This window comes from Excalfactoria chinensis, chromosome 1 (genome assembly GCF_039878825.1).
Source record: "Excalfactoria chinensis isolate bCotChi1 chromosome 1, bCotChi1.hap2, whole genome shotgun sequence".
NCBI classification, from domain to species: domain Eukaryota; kingdom Metazoa; phylum Chordata; class Aves; order Galliformes; family Phasianidae; genus Excalfactoria; species Excalfactoria chinensis.
This window is the reverse complement of record NC_092825.1, coordinates 32550054-32565469: the sequence shown is the minus strand read 5'-3', so window position 1 is coordinate 32565469 and position 15416 is coordinate 32550054. Positions and strand designations below refer to the sequence as shown.

The 15416-nt window shown below is 42.6% G+C and overlaps 2 protein-coding genes across 3 annotated transcripts; both read left to right on the top strand.

Moving 5' to 3' along the window:
• Window positions 1-1270: 1270 nt before the first annotated feature.
• TMBIM4 (transmembrane BAX inhibitor motif containing 4) lies at window positions 1271-14315 on the top strand. Of its 2 annotated transcripts, XR_011906274.1 has the most exons (8): window positions 1271-1529; window positions 2936-3044; window positions 3957-4062; window positions 5680-5713; window positions 6673-6790; window positions 7567-7612; window positions 8035-8370; window positions 14162-14315. XR_011906274.1 is itself a non-coding variant. In XM_072361504.1 (7 exons), the coding sequence occupies exons 1-7, from the start codon at window positions 1289-1291 to the stop codon at window positions 8239-8241; spliced, it is 861 nt and encodes a 286-aa protein (XP_072217605.1). In that variant the 5' UTR covers window positions 1271-1288; the 3' UTR covers window positions 8242-8900. The 2 variants fall into 2 exon arrangements, 1 of the variants encoding a protein (XP_072217605.1); XM_072361504.1 differs by lacking the exon at window positions 14162-14315 and having other exon boundaries at window positions 8035-8900.
• LLPH (LLP homolog, long-term synaptic facilitation factor) lies at window positions 8912-10864 on the top strand. Its single transcript, XM_072361505.1, has 3 exons — window positions 8912-9068; window positions 9147-9330; window positions 10634-10864. The coding sequence occupies exons 2-3, from the start codon at window positions 9150-9152 to the stop codon at window positions 10795-10797; spliced, it is 345 nt and encodes a 114-aa protein (XP_072217606.1). The 5' UTR covers window positions 8912-9068; window positions 9147-9149; the 3' UTR covers window positions 10798-10864.
• Window positions 14316-15416: the final 1101 nt, after the last annotated feature.

Here is a 15416-nt window from a genome sequence, read left to right as displayed (position 1 = left end):
ACTGCTTCCTATTTGATACTTTCTGCACTGCTGGAGAATTGCAACCCTTTTATTGCCATTTATAAAGTATTTAAAGACTATTATGCCTCTCCTTTAGTCTCCTCTACGCTCAGAATAACCACGATTTTTCTCAAGTCCTTCCCCCTGTGATACTCTGAAGTTTTCTGTTTCTTGTGCAGAACTGAGACCATCTGTCATTTTCATGAGACTTCCAAATAGTAATTATTGTTAAGAGTTAGCACACAGCAATTTCCATCTTCATTATAAAGAGGCACCTTTCTCCAGCCTTACAAAAGCATGATGCCTGTAGTAGTTACTCAAGACACTGAAAGGCAAATATTCTTTGCTATCTAAATGCAGAAGGAAAAGCCCTTTTAATTCACAGAAGCAGGGAACAAAGAGCCTTTCAGATCAAAAGGGGGAATTGCTGCTCCAGTGAAGTTCATCATAGTCTTGATAGCAAAAGTTCATTTTTTTCACTGAAGAAAACATCCCACAATATCTTAGCACCTTAGTGATTCTCAGCTGACTTTAGCATAGTACTGCTTAATTTACAAGGGTGGATAGTGGTATGACAAGGGGGAATGAGTTTAAACTGAGACAGGGGAGGTTTAGGTTAGATTTTAGGAGGAAGTTTTTCACACAGAGGGTGGTGATACATTGGCATTGGTTGTTGAAGGAGGTTGTGGATGCCCCATCCCTGCAGGCATTCAAGGCCAGGCTGGATGTGGCTCTGGGCAGCCTGGTCTGGTGGTTGGAGACCCTGCACATAGCAGGAGGGTTGAAACCGGATGATCATTGCAGTCCTTTTAAACCCAAGCCATTCTGTAATTCTATGATCCTAATATCCAGCACTGAGAAAATGCTGAAAGAGCAAAGGCAGACACAAGGGAGCAGCCAGCATAATTATTTCAAAACAGTTGCTATTCAGCAATGCAAACAAGGCATAAATCTCCAAATTCAGGATGAAAGTTGGCAGATTCCACTGAACAGCAATTAAAAATGCAAAAGGACGTTATGAAAACCATGAATTCTTCCCAGAATATAAAGTAACGTTCATAACTCTTTGTATCTGCAACTCAGTTATCTGAGGTCTGCTCAGCAGAACTTTGCTCCAAGTAGTTTCATCACAGAACGGTATAACTTATTCACGTGTCCCTTGAGGATCTGAGCACAGCAGAGGCTGCAGTGTTCCAGTTTTTAAAAGCTTTTTTAAAAGCGGTTTTAAAAGCCCGAAGGCTCTCCGTGAGGTACTGTGGAACCGGGCAGTTCTGGAAGGGCCGGAGCGATGCTGCCGGGATCGATGGCTGCAGCGCCGCCCCACAGCGGCCGCGGGCAGTTGGCTGCCGCCATCGAGGCGCTCGGCCGTTCGGCTGGGAGCCCTGCGGGGCGCTGCGGAGCCCGGAAGAGGAGTGAGTGCTCTGAAGAGGAGGCGATGGCGGCGGAACAGCTGTACCCGCGGAGCTCTATCGAGGATGACTTCAACTACGGCAGCAACGTGGCCTCGGCCAGCGTCCACATCCGCATGGGTAGGGCCGGCGTGAGTGAGGGCCCCCGGGTGCCCGCTGCTGCCTCCTCCTCCTCCCCTGGGTACCCCCCGTTCACGTTAACCCCTGCTAGGCTGGGCCTTTTGATGCTCAAATGGATCGCTTTTACGTGTATAAATGTTAACATCGGTGCCCCTGATGACAGTAGTTTATCCATTGGGATTTGACGGGTTTAATGTCTTTTGAGAGGTAGCAGAATATTGTCCCTTAGTGTAAGCCTTTGGATGCCGTGAGGTCACATCAGCAGCTGTGGAATACTGCTTTGCTGCTAGCACTCACATCTGAAACACACAGGAGGTATCTTCATTCTGGCTGAATTCTGTTTTTGGATACACCTTAAAGCAAAAACAGCCGCACGCTGTGGGTTTTTTATTAGCCATTCCTGACAAACAGGAGATCTCTTCCCATAAAAGCACAGCTTCGATTGGAAACGAAAGCAAAAATATGAAGGAAATGTCACCATTAGCAAAGTTGATGATGCATTTTGTAATGTAGGGAGAAGGCTGTGCTGGCCAGCAGGCTGCTCCTGGGCTTGTTCTGAAGCAACAAAGTGGGGTCCCCTCCCTCATCCTCACAAAGATCTTTAACTGTTCCATCTGGTGGGTAGCGCTGCCAGACTTAACTCAGCTTCTCTTAGCGTGTGGTCTTAGGCTTGTTTAAACTGTTACTAAAGAATGACTGCTTGTCGCTGGAAGCTTATTCTTCCTTGCAGAGTTTTTTTTTACCTAATGGATTTGATCTTCTTCCATTCATAACAGGGATATCTGTATGACGTACCCTATCATAGAGTCCTGAACCACTCTCTCAGGAGTTATGAAGCCTGTTAGTTTACTTGAGGAATTCCTTTCAGCAGCTTGTATCTGTAGAGATCCACCCAGTGCAGTGCAAGTTGCAAATGATGATAAATGATATCTAACATAGCAAGAGGTCAATGAAATAGATTGTATTGTAAAAAGTAAAGGAAAAAAAAAGAAAAGAAATTGCCTTGAAAAATAAAAACCCATAGCTTTCTGCCTTCATACAACCTCCTCCAAGCTTATCGTTCTTCATTTAGGTGCATTAGATACTAATAACGTGATAAGGAATAAATACTTTTAGTAATCTCCTAGTGAGGTTGGATGCACTTCCTGCAACAGTCCAAAGTGAATTCCTCCTGCATGTTTGTTTTGTCATCATTGTTTATATAACAGCATGCAAGAAAAAAAGTTGTTGGACTACTCTGTCGGTGTCTTAAGGAAAAATGGCTTATTACCATTTTGTTCTGTGCTTCTTCACTGAATAAAGAGTTTCCAAGGGTTCATTTCAAACAGAAAATTTCTATCTGATTTAGTACTGGGCTTTCGGAGTGCAACTGAAAGTTGATTTAATTATTGTTTTCTTTATTCTAGCTTTTCTACGAAAAGTCTACAGCATTCTGTCCATTCAGGTTCTCTTGACCACAGCCACATCTGCAGTTTTTCTGTACTCCACTGGAGTACAGGCATTTGTTCATGAAAGGTAAGCACTATAAGGAGCTGGCACTGTTTATTGCTGTGTTAAGTATAGCTTGTATAGTTGCTCTGAAACACTTCTGTACTCCTCCTAATCATTCACTGTGTTTTGATTCTGTAATAGAAACTTTGTAAGTGAGTAGGAAATCATTTTAGGTAATCATTTTTCTTTGATATAAGTCTCTAAACCAAACTGCAGTGAACAGTAAGGGGAAAGGAGCACATGGGGAATGGAGGAGACCACTGAGTCCAGTTTTAGCTTTCCCCCGAGTGCAGTTCCAAACTTTGCATTTATTTTCACTTCATAGCCCTAATACAAAAGGGGGATCAAGCACTAGAGGAGTTTCTGTATGATCTGTCTTGTTTGCAGTAGATGTTGTAAAACTAGTTTTGTAATTCCATCTGCTTTTTAATAATTGTTCTGGTCATTTAGAACCATTGTGCTATTGTGTTTGCTTTTAGTCTAATCTTGGCTTGGATGGCTTCTTGAATGATTGAATTCTGGCAGTATTTACTGAGCAGTACTGATTTTCTTTGGCACAGTTCGTGCCTGTGTTTGTTGTGTTCAGGTGCTTATGGAAAAAATATTCAAACACAGCACAGTTCCCTCTGGATGTGACAAAATACCGTGTATGCTTTGAAAATAGCACTCAAGTTCAGATGGATTTTCACATAAGTGATGGGTTCCTGGACAGTTCACAGCATGGAAAAATTGTCTTTACTTGTAGTTGTACCATTTGTAACTGATTTTCTATGTTGAAATGTTTTAGAACAGTTTTACTTTAAAATTCGCTGTACTTTGAATCTACAGAGCAGTCTCTGTGCAGGTGATCACTTAAGAGGTTGGTTTTATATAAACTGCTTTGTAGTCAAATGGGTATTTTAATTTTGATAACCTTTTCATATGGGTGTTTTACAGGCCTGCCTTGCTTTTGATATCTTTGTTTGGATGTTTGGCTATAAGCTTTGCACTGGCCCTCTACAGACACCAGCATCCTGTTAACTTATACCTGCTTTTTGGATTTGTAAGTATTGGTATAAATTCAGTTGTTAATAATCCACAGAATATCTTCCTTCCAAATGAACTCCTTGTATCAAGCGAGTGGCAGCTATGTTATTTTTAATGTATTCCTTGAAATACAACTCAGACCTTCATGGATATATGGGGTATTTTTTTGGAGATTGTATTCAGAGGTTGTTCTTAGGTAGAAGAAGCCTGAATTGGAGGCTACTATGTTTTTTTTGGGAAGAGAGTTAGAGTTTGAAATCAGATGAACGAGATTTATTTTTGTCTATGTGCATTTATGTGTTTATGTATCTGTATCTGTCTTGCTGCTCTCATTGTTCTGTTGATGCCTGTTTCTATGAAACTGCTCAGTAGTAAAGAAGAATGCTGTCCTTATTTTCTTAATGGGCATCCTACTGCAGGGGACTGGATACAGCCAGCTATATGTGTTAATGCTGAATTCTTAGCCAACACGAGCGAGTCAAACAAAGCTATCCTCAAATTTCAGTCTCCTGCCTGCAGATGTTAGATGTAGGCTAACTGTCGCTGCTGGACATCTTGGACTGTGTAGCAAATGAGTCTGCTGAAAAGATATCACAGCAGCACCATCAGAATTTGATGCTTTAGAAGCTGCCTAAATTTTATCTGCCATACAACAGGAAGATAGATTTCTTGTGTAAATGTGTAGGTGGATTTAGTTACAACCGATCTGAGTTCTTCCTGAGGTCTGAACTCTCTCCAGAAAGTAATTCTTTTTTTTTTTTTTAATTATTATTTTATTATTTAAAACAAACAAACAAACAAAAACCATTTTAAGTGGTTACAGCTGTAAGAGGGAGTGTTGTAATAGCTTCAGGAAATGTGGTGTGGCAGTTTGTGGCATGGCAGTTGAAGTATGACGTTGTGCAAGAAGATTAAGAGTCGCATGTGATAAACTGAGTTAAATGTGCTGCTGTTTCTGATCTCTTGGTTCATGCCACAGATACTTTCTCCTATATTCTTGTAATGAAACTTAAAATTGAAATTACCTTTTAGGAGAATTCAGGAGTCGTGCTAGTCTTTAGTCCAGGCATAAGTAATATATTTGATTTTAAGTCAGCTTGATGAGTGAGAAAGAACTTGATACTAAGCTGTCTAATAAGATATTGAGAGCATACAATGGAAGTATTTTGAATATTGAAAAGAATACAGAAAGGTGGCAACCCTGCTATTTCTAATAGCAGCTCTGAGAAGCCTTCTGGCCCCCTTGAAAGGATTGTAAGGATTGTGGTAAGAATGCTGTGTGCTCTGAATAGAAAACCTGTATAGCAGTTTTCTTATAATTGCTGTCACACAGTCATTTTCAGTTTATATTTCATTCTTGTTATACATCACAACAACTTCCATAACAGAAGGACAATACAGTTGTCATTTTCTTGTTGAAAATGAAGCATGTTACCATATTTGGGCTAGAAGATGATCTTGTAGGTCCTTCCCAACCCTGTGATTCTATGGTATGTAAAGATTATCAAGAGATCTAGTGTTACACGTATTGGGATTTTGTAGCGGAATAGATCTTACTGTGTGTGAAGTCTCCATGCAAGTGGCAGTGGTGTTTAATTTTACTCTTGTAATGTTTTGTTTTTACTTTTTGTAGACCGTCCTGGAAGCATTTACAGTTGCCATTACAGGTAAATGATAGCCATCCTATTCTCTGAATCCTTAAATGAACTGGAAAAGGAATACATTGTGTTATGCTAATTGACATGTGAGATTCCTAAGTGAGATAATAAAATGATAAAAAATTTCAAATGATGATGAGATGAATCTAGTAAGAACCTGGGTATCAGAAGAGGAAACTGGGCTCTGGCCCAGGATTGAAGCTGTATGTGACTGAATAAACTTCCATCCATTCTTTAGGAGCAGCTAGCAGTGCTCTTTCCTGTAAGGCATCTCTCAGCAGGGCTGATCTGCTAGTGGAAAAAGAAAGAACGTAATTTGTGGAAATGTAATTAAAAAAGGAAGGCAGGAAGAATTGCCGCTTGCAACACCAGAGGGCCCGGGTTCGAATCCCCCCTGTAGCGCAAGGGGTAGAAGTGCCGCTCTGCTACACAGATGCTCGAATCCCGGGAGTTGGACTTGATGATCTCTAAGGTCCCTTCCAACTTGCACAATACTATGATACTATGATACTATGATACTATGAAAAAGGCTCCACCCACTTCTTACCTTTCCCCTCCTGCTCCCTTATCATAACGCTTAGGAGTTTTTTCCAAGGACTGTTTTGTAATTTGTTTGTTTAAATACAGTGAAAAATCCAGCTAGCCCTTTTGCTTAAGATCTCATCCATCAAGGCACAAGATAATTATTATCCTTTCTTTTGTGAGTACAGAAGGTCTGTTCTCTCCATGTAAGAACCTACAGCTATGCTATAAAAGCCATAACTAGTGCAAGGGTCTGTGAATCATGTATCACATGTCTTGAAGCACAAAGATAAGTTCAGGCATAATTTACACTTTTTGCTCACAGAAATGTAAACAATCACAGATAGGGGAAAAAAAAATAGTAAGTGGTTCCTCAATAACAGGTAACTTAGCAAATGCACAGGGTAATGTTCTCTAAATGCCACTTTGCTTTTCTTGGTTCATAGTGAGTTTCTATGATGTGTCCGTCGTCTTGCAAGCCTTCATTCTTACAACTGCTGTATTTCTTGGACTGACTGCATATACCTTGCAGTCAAAGAGAGACTTCAGCAAATTTGGAGCAGGGTATGTTATCTTATCAATGAGATTTTTATTATTAAGCTTGTTTTTTTTTTCCTTGTTAAAGCAAGGTCTGCAGATTTAGTAAAGAATACAGGTCAGTAGGAGATAACCTGTGAAAGAGAATGGTGAGGGTGCTAATCAATTTATTAGTTTTATTCAGCTCTGTTCTCTTGAAGAACTATTTTTTTTAGTGTAGCACACTTACTATGATTATGATTCTCGTAACCATAATATTTACATTAGAAAACCAGTTTAGCTGTATTTTTCACCAAGACAGAGTGGAGCTGTTTTGAATTTAACAGTAAATTCAGGAGATAATCTTTGAGAGCTCTATGAAACGGACTGGTACTGCTAATACCAATGAACAGTTGGCATCTAAGAATTACGGACATTTACTTACCAAATATATTGTAAGGAGGTTTTATGAGAGGAGAATCATAGAATGGCACTCAAAGTGGAAGGGCTGCTCCCCACCAGCTCAGGCTGCCCAGGGCCCCATCCAGCCTGGCCTTGAGCACCTCCAGGGATGGGGCACCACAGCTCCTCTGGGCAGCTGTGCCAGAACCTCACCACTCTCTCAGTGAAAACTTTCCCATTAGTTTAAATCTCCCTTTTTTTAGTTTAAATCCACCCCCCCCCTTGTCCTGTCGCTACCTACCCATGTAAAAAGTTGATTCCCCTCTTACTTACAAGCTCCTTTTAATTACTGGAAGAGACTTTAAATAAGATTTAAAACAAAAGGTATCGTATTGCTCACAGATTTTCTTTTATTTTTTCAGACTCTTTGCTTGCTTGTGGATTTTAATCTTCTCATGTTTCTTAATGGTAAGATACCTTGTGAACCATTCATTTCCAATTCAGATCTTGCTGATATGAGAGCGATTGTTGAGCTGATTGGCAGCGATGTCAGTTGAGATGCACTGCTTCTCTGAGGAAAGAGGAAGGAGAGTTGAGTCTTCATTGGATTATTTGTTTTTGTCTTTTGATGTTACTGTTCTGGCGAACAGAGTTTGCTTTCTCTTATGAGAAGACACTTTTCACTTAGTTTACAAGACTGTATGACTGGGAGCTATATGACATAAGGGCATTGAAATGTCATCTTGCTGCTCTTATTTGTGTGTGGGCATAACAGTAAAAGGACAGTATGTATCCATGTTTCAAGTGCGGCATATCTTGATGGAAAATTTAATATATAAAAAAAAAAAAAAAGAAATTTACTTTTCTTTTTGTGTCTCATTTGCCTCCAGCTGTTTTTCCGTAGTGAAATAATGGAGTTGGTGTTTGCTGCTGCCGGAGCGCTCCTCTTCTGTGGATTTATTATTTATGACACTCACTTGCTGATGCACAAGCTATCCCCCGAAGAGTACATACTGGCTGCAATCAATCTTTACCTGGACATCATCAATCTGTTCCTCAACCTGCTACGTTTACTGGAGGCATTTAATAAAAAGTAATAAACGGGGATGTGGTTGAAGTACCTGAATGGTGTTGGCTTGGATGATCTACACGCTCTGCGCTCTCATCTTTTAGAGGCTGCATCTTTCATTCTCTTTCACTACATGAGGACTCATCCCTCCTTTGAGGTGAGGGGGAAGCTCTCAGTCTAAGTTCTTCTCTAGAATATGTTTTGTGTTTAGTTGACATGGTGTGTCCAATCCCACTCCATTTTTTATTTACTTAATTTGCGCTTGATGTAATTCACCATTAAAATGTTTGCCAGTTTCTGATTGCTCCAGAGTAGGCTTTCAGAAGGTCTCTGACTGCAACACTGTAGCTGCTGGAAATGTTTCCTCTGTGATTGGCAGTGTAAAGGCAGACAGGAGTAATGCTTTGTGCAGTGTTTTACTAAGTTCAAATTCCTTCTAGTCTTGGTTTGGTAAAATGGGACGCTGTCTGTGGAATGGAGGTTCTGCTCTTAACACTGAGCACTTGTGTGAGCTGGGAGATGATGAGGTTGCATTTCCTATTTCCTACCAGCAACAAGAACAGCGGGTGCTTTCCACGCTGGAACTTTGCTAAGAACATTGCTAAGTACAGCTATAACTTGTTCGAGCGAGTGTGGTGACTTTTCTGACTTACAAACTAAGAAATGTATACAAGTAGTCCGAATAAAATCCAGACTCTTTTCCTTGTCCTGGAGCCCGTGGCTTTCTTCTTGCCAACGCACTCGGAGACTTACGGTAAAGCCCGCGGGGAGCCGGGACTTCCGCATCACGTAACTCTCCTCCACGCCTGCGCAGACGTAGAGAGAGGCAGCGTGTGGGGCTCGTGTGGGGCTGAGGTGAGTCGGGGGTCTGGGGGCTTTAGCGGCGTCCTCGCGGTGTGAGCCTCACCGCTCCTCGCTTCTTTCCTCCCTCAGGACATGGCCAAGAGCCTGAGGAGCAAATGGAGGAGGAAGATGCGGGCGGAGAAGAGGAAGAAGAACGCGCCCAAGGAGCTGGAGAGGCTGAAGAGCATCCTGCGGACCGACGCGGACGTCGTCATGGAGGAGGTCAAGGAGGTGGCGACCGTGCTGCCCGCCAAGGAGGTCCTGGAGAAGCAGGGTGAGTCGGGCCTGCCAGCTGCCGCCGGCCCCCGGTTGCCCACGGCCCGCCCTCGGGGCTCCGGCCGGCCTACAAACCCGCCCCCTGCCCGCCTTCCTCCTGCGGGAGTGCCGGCTGCACGGCGGCTCCACGGCCACACAGGCGGTTCTGTCGGCTTTCAGGGCTTAGGACAGATGGGGAAGGGTTATGCGTTTCAATAGTAGAGCCTATAAACTATCTTAAAGTTGGAAATAGAAGCTATGTAAAAGGAAAAAAAAATCATATTCAGAGAGAGCGTTCGAGAACTTCTTAGCCTAGTTATGTGTAAAATTAGGAATTACTTGTTGGATAGCAAAGAACGCAGATTGAAAACAAACTATTTTGTACTTTTTTTTGGTGTGGTTGTTACTTTATTTGGAAAGTTTGGATATCAAATGGCTGGTTTATTTAGTGACTGACATGCAGTAGATGTTTGCGAGGCGTTACCTGTGGTGTACTGCTTGGTACTACGGATCCTTTCTTTTACCTGTTGTAACTACAGGAAAAAATGAAAGTGATGCTTTAGCTCTCACTGCTCAGCAGTATGAGCAGTAGCAATTCTCATTGCCTGTTTCTCCCCTCCATGTTCTTGCTGTTGCTCACGACATTTGGATCTGTGGTTTGGGACAGAGCAGCTATGTATGACACTTGGAAAACCATGCTGTTAGGAAGACCTTGTGTTTCTTTGATGTCTTGAGAAGTCTTTGGAACTGGGACCACCCTTTGCAGACAGTAGCCCCCTGTGCCCCCTGTGCTGATTTTCTGCAGGCTCCATGTATTCATACCCAGCTGTTCAAATCTGTACTTACCAAGATGTTTTCCTTGTAGCCTGGTTGTCTCACCAAGATGGCCACCACCTCATCTGTCTGCATCACTCAGTTTAATTTTGTAGAACTTTCTTGGATCTTAAATGTTATGCCATAAAGTGTTTAACTATACTTATGTTGTAGTAAGCCACTGGTTTCATGTAAGCTTGCGGCTTATGGTGGAGACCACATGGTACTTTTAGATGCAATATTAGAACATAAGGCAGACTGAAGAATGAGGTGCTTTGCCCAGCCATGGGCCTTTAGGAGAGTTTCTTCATATTTACTGTCAGCCGTTGAAGTTCCTGGGTCACAGTTGGATTGGTTTGGAAATGGCTTTCACCATATGAAGCCTTCTGCTCTTCCTGTACAAATACCACTGTTTATAAAGATCTCATCACGTATGTGAATCTTGAATAAGGTAGCCTCTGTAAAGCCTTTAGTGTGTTTTACTGACTATAAATGCTTTTCTTTTTCAGGTGAAAGCAAAATGGATGTAGATAATAAAAGAAATAAAAAAACTCTCCTAGACCAACACGGACAGTACCCGATATGGATGAATCCCAGGCACAGGAAGAAGCTTAAGGCAGAGCGCTTAAAAGGAAAGAAAAAACCAAAGGTAGCCAAAGGCCTCGCCTGGTAGACTCAAAGTTTGTGAGATTGTGGATATTTTACTTTTCAAAATAAATATTCTATACCAGCTACATATATATTTGTGCTTGACCGCCGTGTATGATTTATTGTGTTATGTGGGACTTTGAAGAGACTGCTTGGCCAGTGAACAATGAAAGCAATAGCAAGTTGGTGTATGCCAGGCTTAACAAACAGTGTGCCTTTGAATGGACCAACTGTCTGCTCATCTGGTAATCAATGAAAACAAAACTAATGAATTGTGTAATTCAAGGGATTACACGCCAGAATCAACACCCTGACTTTATGAGGTTTTCTGTGAGTACAGCTCTAAAGGTGTCAACACAACCAAGGAGAAAGCTGTTGAGGTTTTTCGCTACCTCGTTCACCTGACATTGTAGGAACAGTGTAGTGGTTCTTCAAAACTATGTTTGGTCCTTTTGTTAACCTGAGCTTACACAGATGTACACATTGAGGGGAAAGTTGCATTTAAGATGTTTTCCAAGTTCCTTTTAAATGTGAATTTACTTTTCTGTGTGTATTGCCCATAGCTTTGTATCTCTCTTAAAATGACACTGCTTTATCATGCCTTACAGTGTGGGCTTAGGAGACCATAGCACAAGATTGTGCAGTGGATGCTGTTTGTACATGGCTGGCTACAGCAGGATGTGTGTTACTTGGCAATAATGTGGTGAGAGATCAAAGAATCAGTTACCCAGAAGACTTCTGATTTTAAAAAGTCTCTCATTTCAAGGTTAGAAGTGAGAACAGCACCAGTCCTGCAGGGTGTTGCCTGTTGAAGTGCCATTTATGTGGCTTCATCAGCTGCTTTTCCAGAGTGGACAAAGTACTTCTATTAAACATATGACTTTGTTCATGGCCGAGCTGCTTTATTTTGCTTTTCTATGTGCACAACCATACTCTTTCATCTTAAGCCTGCCTCTGCTGTACCTGCCTTATACTCTCCTCTCTCTGGAGTTGTTCCTCTGCTCTTTTCCTCTCTAAGAGAAAATGGTCTGAGCAGCTGAATACTTCCTACATTTCTGCTTTTATGATCCAGCTCTGAATTTTGCTGCAGAAATGTATTAGTCTACTACTTTTGTGACCGGATTGGGGATTTGAGTTTCACATTGGAGACAGCAGGACCCATCATCATCCTTTATTTAGCATTTGCTTCCTACCAGCTGAAATGGTGCTGCTTATGTGAGGTGTTTCCTTCATGGTGCTGAGGATAAAGTCATATAGGCTCACTTAAGCTCCAGATATTTTAGGACATCCAGTTTGATTTTTTTAACAGTGGGAGCTGGCAAGACGGGAATAAACCTACTGCCTGTGTACTTCTGTATACTGACAGCACAGCTCAGTGTTGCAACAGACCTCCCTGTGCACCAGATGCATTTGGAGAGCCGGGCTGGGTGGGATCCATAATCTGGGCTGAAGGCTCACTTGTGGGCATGTGGCAGGAATCTGAAAGCACAGCAGACATACAACTTGGCCCTTCATTACAAGAAAGACATTGAGGTGCTGGAGTGCGTCCAGAGGAGGGCAGTGGGGCTGTGGGGGGTCTGGAGCACAAGCCTTATGGGGAGCGACTGAGGGAGCTGGGGTTATTCAGTCTGGAGAAGAATCAGAGGAGACCTTATTGTTCTCAACAGCTGCCTGAAAGGAGGTTGTGACGAGGTAGGACTTCTTTTCTGTGTAGTCAGATGGGTTGGGGAGATAATCTAGCTAAAGTATTCTGAATTTCTTTTCCATCTGGGACAGTCTACAGTCGTACTGTACAGAACCCATTGTCAGTAGGAGGCAATACAAGACTGGGAACGGGGTGGTAGTTTGTTTTCAAAGAAAAGTAGTTCTCTTTCTATACAAAATCCTTGTACTGTATATCTGTTTTTACTATTCTAACTTATACTCCCGCAGCTTTAAGACTCACATGGGTTCTACTAAATTTGATGGAAACCGGGTGTCTGATTTGCATTGGAGCTGTCGCATGAACTTACCTGGTATTGACAGCAGCAGCCCTAGAGTGGCAGAAATCTGAGGGATGCAAAGCAATCTGCTCCTCTAGGTGGTCCCAACGGAGCTGTGGCAGCTGTGGGGTTGGTGAGAGCCTGGAACAACAACCATGGATTGCTCTCTCCTGGCCAGGTTTTTGCCATCAATTTGAACTTATCTCAGGGTGAGTTTCCAGGGGAGGACTGAGCCATCTGATAGCTCGCTGCTGCAGGAAGCGGCATGTCTGCTCTTCTTTTCAACTTTTCTACCTCCCTTCTCCAGCTGCACTACCCAATTCATTATTTACTGCTCTGGGGGAAATAGTTACTGGGATTTTCCTTTTTCCTTTTTATTTTACTTTTTTTTTTTTTTTATTTTTTTTACCTCTGGAGCTAAAAGTCAGAGAGAGAATGTACAGCGTTCTTCCATTTCATAAACAGTGTGCAGTTGTGACAACCCCCTCCTTCCCACCATCTGCTTTCCTCCTTGTGCTCTTTCAACAATCTGATTCCAACTTTCACTTGTCAACAGCTGCAGTATTCAAAGGGAATGAGAAGGCAGAATGGAAGGGAATGACTTTTGCACCGTACTCCTTCCTTCTTCCCAAGTACTTCCCAATCACTTCAATGTCTCTCTCACAGATCTCCAGTTCTGGTGCCCACGTATTGATATTAAAGGTCAGAAATGTTAGAAGAGTGCACAAGGGTGCACGGAGGCTGAGGGTTGTATCAGGACTCAATGACTGGCTTGTTTTCCTCTGACTTCAGTCTTGCTCAGGAGGCTGGGAAGGTTATGAACTATATTTTGATCTGCAAAAAAAACATCACTTTGCATCTTTTCTCTGTTTGCACTTGAATTTTCTTGCAAGGCTTCTAAAGTCTGGAGGTAGGTTTGATAACATCCGTTTGTTGTTTGTTTGTTGCAACTTATCCCCTTTACCAGAAATGTGGTTTGTGGACGGTATTTCAGAAAGCAAAGGCACATTTGTTGTTCCAGTACCGTTCACCCAACTGTGGGAAACTGACCCTTCTGCTGCACACCTGTGGCTGTTGCTTGAAACAAGTATAATGCATCTCTGTCGATAGCTGACCCATTCACAATGTATATTTGCAACAGATATTCCATGCTACGGTTTCTTACCTGGAGTCTTTGCGTTTGTTTAATAGCAAATATCCTGTAAATTTAGCTTTGTTGGTAAACATACACATTTGTAGAATCATAGTTGGAAGGGACCCGTTAGGATCATTGAGTCCAACTCCTGGCTCCACACAGGACCACCCAAAAATCATACCATATGTACAATGCAAGAAATGTTTAGATCTATTGACTGTGCTTCCTGCCTGGTGTCTTACAGCTAATTTTTGTTGGTGTTGCTTCTGCAGAATGAGACAGAATTCAGTGCGGAGTGGATCAGAGTCACAATCTGCTTCACAGTTGGATACAGAACATTTCCATGACGGATTAGAGGGAGGGCTGTGCATCAATTGCTACTCACTCAGAGAGACTCAGTTGTGGATCATGATCACTATTTCTGCTACTGGACACCCCTACCCCAAATACAAAATTAATTTGTCTATGTAGATATTGAATGGGGGGATTGGAGGGGAAGGCTAACCCCAATACATTCCTTTTCCTAAGCTTCTTGTGCCGCCACCAAAGGTAGCGCTGGAAGGAAGGACCAAGCCAGAGGCTGCGTTGTGCCAGGTTATATGGACAGCAGGTGATGGAGCCGCATTGTGGAGGTGATAGAGCTGTGCAGAGGTCATGGAGCTGGGTATGGTGGTGGTGGAGCTGGGTGGTGGGGGAACTTCATGGTGGTGGAGCTGAGTGCTGGCTGCCCAAGCACCAGCCCAGTGCCCTGAGGTATTTTCTTTTTTGGTTCTTTTCTGTCTCTTAAAGTTGGGGGCTGAGCAAACTCTTGTGAAAAGTGGGATGATCAGACAAGCTCATCGTAGAGCAACTGCCGCCAAACTGTAGTCTGTGTGCAGGTTCCCTGTGCTGCTCATCCCAGCATCAGCGCTTACCGTGTTGGAAAGAAAATAACTTTGAATTTATTTAGTGTATTTATTTATTTATTTATTTATTTATAATTTTGCTTGCTATTTAAAGCGAATACTAACTGCTAAGCCTTCAAGCGTCTAATACTTAGTACTTCTTTTTCCTTAGCTATCCCGCCATCTCCATCCCGATCACTTCGGGCTGTGATGCTTCTTTCCCTGCAGTGGCAGCTGCCGTCCGGCAGAGGGACAGTTCGGGTAGCGGGCAGTGGGTGCCGGGCGGGGGGTCAGCCCCTCGCTGCGGGAGGAGGGAGCGGGGCCGCCTCGGAGCGCTCCCGGCTCAGGCGTCGTTGTAAGGAGTGGCGATGGAACGTCCCAACCTCAGTCCTGCTGGAACCGTCATCGGGTATTTGGTGCCAATAAAGGGTATCACTTAAATATACAAATTGCTTTAACGTTGTTAACAAAAAAGTCTCTTATCATCTTTGAAAAATACGCTGCAATTCCCCCCTGATGTGAATGCTTCCCCAGTCTATTGTTTTTCCCATTTTTTTCCCCATTATTATTATTATTAGTTTATTTTTTCCAGAGAAGGGCACAAAGAAACCAATTTCTTCTTGATTTTTGTGTTGTTGTTTTT